The sequence below is a fragment of the Saccostrea echinata genome, unplaced genomic scaffold (genome assembly GCF_033153115.1).
Source record: "Saccostrea echinata isolate AGI-Se365-2 ecotype Australia unplaced genomic scaffold, CSIRO_AGI_Sech_v1 ptg000017l, whole genome shotgun sequence".
NCBI lineage: Eukaryota > Metazoa > Mollusca > Bivalvia > Ostreida > Ostreidae > Saccostrea > Saccostrea echinata.
In genome coordinates this window covers 4,392,513-4,399,031 of record NW_026889766.1, presented here as the reverse complement: position 1 = coordinate 4,399,031, position 6,519 = coordinate 4,392,513, and the positions used below count along the sequence as shown (strand labels likewise).

General features: G+C 39.1%; 2 protein-coding genes across 2 annotated transcripts; both read right to left on the bottom strand.

The window, feature by feature from the left end:
• Positions 1-4,187: 4,187 nt before the first annotated feature.
• LOC133189253 (uncharacterized protein K02A2.6-like) lies at positions 4,188-5,189 on the bottom strand. The gene has a single exon (XM_061324657.1). It carries the CDS (start codon positions 5,187-5,189, stop codon positions 4,188-4,190), a length of 1,002 nt encoding a protein of 333 aa, XP_061180641.1.
• Positions 5,190-5,227: 38 nt separating this feature from the next.
• On the bottom strand, positions 5,228-6,028 carry LOC133189252 (uncharacterized). The gene has a single exon (XM_061324656.1). It carries the CDS (start codon positions 6,026-6,028, stop codon positions 5,228-5,230), a length of 801 nt encoding a protein of 266 aa, XP_061180640.1.
• Between the last annotated feature and the right edge of the window lie 491 nt (positions 6,029-6,519).

The following is a 6,519-nucleotide window of genomic DNA, read 5'->3' as shown; positions in this document are numbered from 1 at the left end:
CTCAATATGTATGCTGATGGACCAGTGAATATTTGTGTGGACCAAATGAAAATGAATTTCACTAAATCACTGGTCCACTTGATCTCTGGGCTAATTTGAAGCAATGTCATCACAAGTTTCACTATTATTTTTCCTTTGAAAAACTTTAAAATTTTAAAAAGAATAGAGTTCCATATATTTTTTAGACATGTCACGTGACTAAAATACATCAGACGACAACAAAGCTGATGACTATCTGCGGGAAAAGTTTACAATTTAGTTGTTTTAAAACTTATATCATTGTCTGGTATGAAGTGTGGTGCAAAATAACACAAAAACTATGTGTCTTGTGGAAAATAGCTGATTATTTACCAAACAAACGTAACATTTAATAAATAAATCAGATAGAGCTTGACCGCAGGGTATCACGTCTCATGTCTTAAAATAGCCGGCCACCAGGTGTCATTTTTTGCACGCGAGAGATGAAAATAGAAATACCCCGGTACCGTAGAACCACCGGTATCATAGGAATGGAGTATACATATAATAATCACAGTAATTACAGGGTGCATATAAGTAATGACTCTTTAATAACAAAATATTTTTTGAGAAATTTCTTTTTGCTTCTTAAATCTACCCTGTTTTTGCATTATCAAAAATTATTATTTTTTTTTTTTTTTTTTTTTTTTTTTTGGCTAAAATATTGAAGATATGGATATGGATAGAACTTGCTGGCTTTTAAACTGTAGAATATCTGAAAGATGATCAATTCCAGTCTAATCTGGCATTCAAACTAATAGTGTAAATGTATTTAAAAGTGCATCAGCTAATTTATTACTTATTTATATATTAATTGACATAAAAATTTTTTCAACACTAGAGAAACTAGAGACTTGTACTCACTCTCTTTCGAAGTTTCTTTTAAGTTTTGATTGGAATTTGATTAGAAAATATTTACTGTATGAATATTTATTTTATAATTTTTATAGGTTCAATATACAGTCTTTCTGGTATGAATAACATGGAAGAACACCATGACCCTAGGCTTGCTTCAGAATAGGTAAGTACACCCTGTATTTTTATACAGGTTTGTTATTTCTTCCAAACGAAGTTGTTGGATATACCAGAAACAAAATGTCTATTTCTCTGCCTGTATTTTTATTACATCCAAACATACATCTGTATCTGATTATGATCCATTTAATATGAATATATTATACTATTTCAACATTCCAAATTCATTTGTATACACTGTACATTTAGAGAAACTAATTGTATTTTTTATGATTTTATTATTAAGCATATCTTCCAAGAGTGAAATTGTCTTGGACATAACATTATATGGTGTTATACAACACCATATAGTATTTTATGAAATTAGTTTTAACTCATATCATAACTAATAAATGTTTAGGAGAATGGGGTATGCATTTGTTTGCACATGACAAATATCTTCAGTGTATGAAGTTAAATTACTTGTAGAGTTTAATTTGTATTCCAGAGAACCTGTATTAATCATAGAACCTAAAATTGGAGACTCCACTGTAGTGCCACCCAGTACCTTAACATGTGACAATTTCAAATCCTATGATGAGGTTCCAAGGGGTTGTAAAATGGAAGAAAACAAAGAACAGGCCTGTAATATTTGGGAAACACTAAAGAATCCAACAAACACGTGTGCATCCTGATGCTGACATTTTTATTCTGTAATCGTATTTATCCGCATAGACAAAGCATGTGGGATAACCGCAGGAAATTATTGAGTACTTGGGTTGAACATTACACAATTAAGAAATAGTTCCATTAAAATAGCAACAATCATGTAAATGAATAATATGCAGTTATTACATTCCTCCTTTTTCTCGGAAATAAAATTTTACAATTGAAGTAGATTAAAATTGACAGCAAACAGATTTTTCATATAAAGTTAAACAAAATTTAACACAACTAGAAAATTACATTTACAACTTTGAATATTAACTAAAATTGCAGTTTATTTTACAAAGTCTTTCAAAACTGCAGGCTTCCTCACGATTCGACCCGATCGCGTAATGTACGGTTCGGTTACATTGCTGGCTGGAGTCGTACATTTGTCTGAGAACTGAACTGTTGGTTTCGATTTCGGAATAGTTTCAGGTACCAAAGTCGGAGCGGCATTCTGCATAGACGTCGATTTTGAGTCACTGATTGGTACTTGTTCATCCTTGAGCTCGAGGATCAGCTCTTCCTCTTCGGTGATTTCTGGTTCAACGGAACCAGGTGCGAGAGTGTAAGGAATTTTCTTGAAGCACGATGTGTTCCGAGTAACGTGTTTTTCCATTCCAGATGTGGAAGAGACGGTCACCATACTTCCCTTTTTGCCACAACATTATAAGGTTTAGGATCAAAATTCGGGGCGAGTTTGTTGTTCTTCTGCTCGTTTTTCATTAGGACTACATCACCACAATGAATAATCTTAGGCGAGTTGTTAAATGTTGCATTCTGTTTCATCTTCCGTTTCGCAATTTCATCATTCTGTCTGGCACACTCATCAACAGCATTCGGTTTGTATGTCGGAACTTGTGGAAGTTTGGTCCTAGTTTCACGATTGAACAGAAGTGAGAATGGCGCAAATCCGGTCGATGGGTGAGGTGTTCCCTATACTGGCGAAGGAATTTGAATAGCTCTTGCTTCCAGTTCTTTCTTTCAATGCGTGCGGCACGAACAGCTTTGATCATTGGCTTATTAAACGATTCAGCCTGGGAATTAGCTTTCGGCCATCTTGGAGTGATACGTCGATGATGGAAACCAGTGCTCTCGGCGAACTCATTAAATGCATGGGAGTTAAACGGGCTTCCATTATCCGTTTTTATGACTTTTGGTAAGCCAAATGTAGAGATCAATTTGTCCAGTATTGGGATGGTTGCATTGGCTGGAGTAGATTTCATGATTTCAACGACAGGGAATCGCGAGTATTCATCAATCACAACAAACAAATATTCACCTGTGGGAAGCGGGCCACAAAAGTCGGCACTAAGGTTCTCCCAGGGTCCAGACGGCATGTCTGACATCTGCAGGGTTTCAAAACGAATCTGCTTATCTGTTATACTTTGACACGCTAGACAGTGTTTCATCGCATTCTCCACAGCATCGTTCAGGCCTGGAAACCATGTTTTGGACCGCAAAAATGCCTTGGTACGACTTACGCCTTGGTGTCCCTCATGAGCAATATTGACTGCACGTGCTCTCAGTGACTTAGGAAGAACGATACATCCATTTCGTAGAAGAACGTTGTCTGAGTAAACGACCAACTCATCACGGACGTTACGTAGAGACTGTAGTTCCAGTATATCGACCTCACTATCATTCAGGGATTTGATTTCCTTCCATCTACCCGTGCGAACCAAATCTATTGCCTTCAAAATGGTCTTATCTGTACTGCTTGCTAGCTTAACTTCATCTAAGCTCATTGACCTAAGTGTCGCTTCATGTGCCACGAAGTGCAGGTATTTTTCTGCCATATCCTTCTCTCTGGACGTAGTGTGGTTCTCAACAGGATGACCTGACATGTAGTGAGCTGGGTTGTCCTTGCCAGGTCTGTAAGTAATTTCTAGCTTGTATGGTTGAAGTCTAAGTCCCCAACGTTCAATCCTTAGTGGAGGTTTAGGGCGTTTCCAAATAGTTAGCAGAGGTTTGTGATCCGTAACCACACGGAAGTGTGGTGCACCTCTCAGGTACATATCAAAATGTTCACGAGCCCAGATGATGGCCAACGCCTCCCTCTCCGTCTGACTGTAGCGTGACTCTGGTCCACTCAGTGATCGGCTTGCGAAAGCAACTGCATTGTCCTGTTGTGTAAGTATAGCCCCTAGGCCAACAGGACTGGCGTCAACTACAACTTCGATGGGTTTATTTGGGCTGTAGTAAGCAATCACAATGTCACTAGACAACAAAGTTTTAAGTTTTTCAAAAGCACTCTCTTGTTCAGACGTCCATTGCCAGTCAATATCCGAGCGAGTTAGACGGCGCAAAGGTTCACTCGCAGTGGAATAGTCAGAAATGAATCTCGAACAGTAGGCAGTCATTCCCAAGAAACTCCGAAGTTCACTTACGTTTGACGGACGCTGTGTTTCTCGAATCGCTGAGACTTTTCCAGGGTCAGGTGAGATACCAGCCTTACTGAATACTAGTCCAAAGAAAGTGATGCGGTCGGAGTTAAACTCGCACTTCTAAAGATTTAACTTTAGTCCACTGTCCTGAAGCGCTTTGAAAGTTTCCGTCAAGGCGGAATCATGATCCTCCTGAGTCTTGCCAAATAACAGAATGTCGTCCGATATGTTCTTTGCTCCACGTACTCCCTGAATAACATTACGGATAGTCTCTTGAAAAATTTCAGAGGCAGCGGACACCCCAAAGTTGAGGCGCTTGTATCGAAATATTCCAACATGGGTGTTGAATGTCGTGATAGAGCGACTAGCAGGTTCCAGTTCCAACTGATGATAGCCTTGTCGAAGATCCAGCTTGGAAAACACGGCTGCTCCGTTTAAGTCGTGAATAAGCTCATCTATGGTGGGCATGAGATGACGCTCTCTGATTATGGCTTTATTAGCCTCGCGCATGTCAACGCAAACACGGATTTCCTCTGGATTCTTCTTAGGAACGCAAACTATAGGAGAAATCCAGGGCGTAGGCTCATCCTTCACTCGCTCTATTATGTCGTCATCCAAAAGTTTCTGAAGTTCAGCTTCTACTTTCGGTCTTAGGTGAAATGGCGTTCGACGACTACGTTGAGCTACAGGTTTCACAGACTCGTCAACATGAATACGCACAGTTCTGTCTTTGAGTTTTCCTATTCCAATGAACAAATCAGGATATCTGTAAGCAATAGAAGACAGCTGGTGAACAACCTGAACAAGTCCAAATGATAAACATGTTTGATACCCTAGGAAGGCTCCATAATTGCCTTTTACAACATAGAATTTGTGCGATTGTATGGCTCCTTTCCACTCGATTGTTAGCCAGCAGCTTCCAAACACAGTTATTCGCTTTCCTCCACCATAGGGTATAAGTGCCGGATTGCTCTCTTTCTCGAGTTTCGGACTACCTATTTTCACATGTGTAGTCTGATCTAACACGTTTACGGAAGCACCAGTGTCCAAGAGAAAATCACACAACACACCATTTACTTTAAGAGTTTTCTGAGGTCCCTTCTTGCCATTAATTGAATACATATATTCCTCTTCACTTGAATCAGCCCCATGCCGGAAATCTACCTCATGCACACGTTTGGATTCCTGTGTTGTCCTGACGCACGTTTCTTGGCTCTGCACACTCTCTGGAAATGGTTAAGTTTCTTGCAAAATCGACATTGCTGTCCCTTTGCTGGGCAAACTGATGTACGTGAATGAGTAAGGCCACAATTTCCGCATGGTTTGTCAATATTGCTTTCACTTTTTGTCACTTGATCTTTACTTCTCGGGTTGCGGCTTCGTTGTTTGCCAGGTGGCTTCCGTATGTTGTTAACACTGTAACGTTCGTTCTGGGCCTCCATAGTTAGCGCTTGGGTTTCAGCAACCTCGAGGGCACGACCTAGATCTAGGAGTGTTTTTAAGTTCATGTCAGGCTCCCGCAGCGCTCTTCGCCTCAGACGATTAGAGCGACAATTCTGAATTATTTGTGATAGAATTTCGTTATCAGCATCTGCAAATTCACAATCTTTTGATAATTTCCTCAGTTTGGTTACATACTCGTCTAACGATTGGCTAGCATTTTGTTTACAGTTTCTGAATTTATAAACTTCCATCTGAGGGTTTTTTCTCGGAGAAAAATAATCAGCTAATACTTGCTTTGTGGCCGCATAATTGGGCGCTGTGTGTCCCTTCTCTGCTTCGTAGATATCAAACACTCTTTCTCCTGCGTAATGAAGGGGAAGGGCACGCTTTCGCCCGTTGTCTTCGATGTCCATGCCGGTAAACAAAAGCTCCAAACGACGGATCCACTTTTCCCATTTCGGTCCAGCGTCGGCTTTATCGGCGTAATCAAAGGCTGCAAATTCTGGTAATCGATCCATTAAGCTAATTTTCCTCGTCGCCAAATGTAATATTTTGGAAACACTAAAGAATCCAACAAACACGTGTGCATCCTGATGCTGACATGATGCAAGAAAAAAATTGTAAGTACTCAAGTAATTACTCTTTGTGCTAACTAATACCGGTATATATTTATTAATTATACATGTAATTGACATGAAAGAGCTAGAGCCACGAACCATCGAAATGTGCCTCAACTCAAAAATTAACGAGGATTTCAATAAAGATAGTGTAGACTTTAAGCTTTTCATTACTGTTTTTCTTTTTTAGATATCTATTATACTTTTTCAAGAGGAGATTTTACAGTATGGCATTGTTTTGATTGAAATTTGCGTGAGGAACGTCATTATTTGTAACGTAACGTCATTTCGTTACATTGTAAAAAAAAATTGCATTTCAATTTATGAACACATTTAAAAAACGAAATTTGAATAGAGAAGTATCAATCAGCATCATGATTAGTTTACCAATA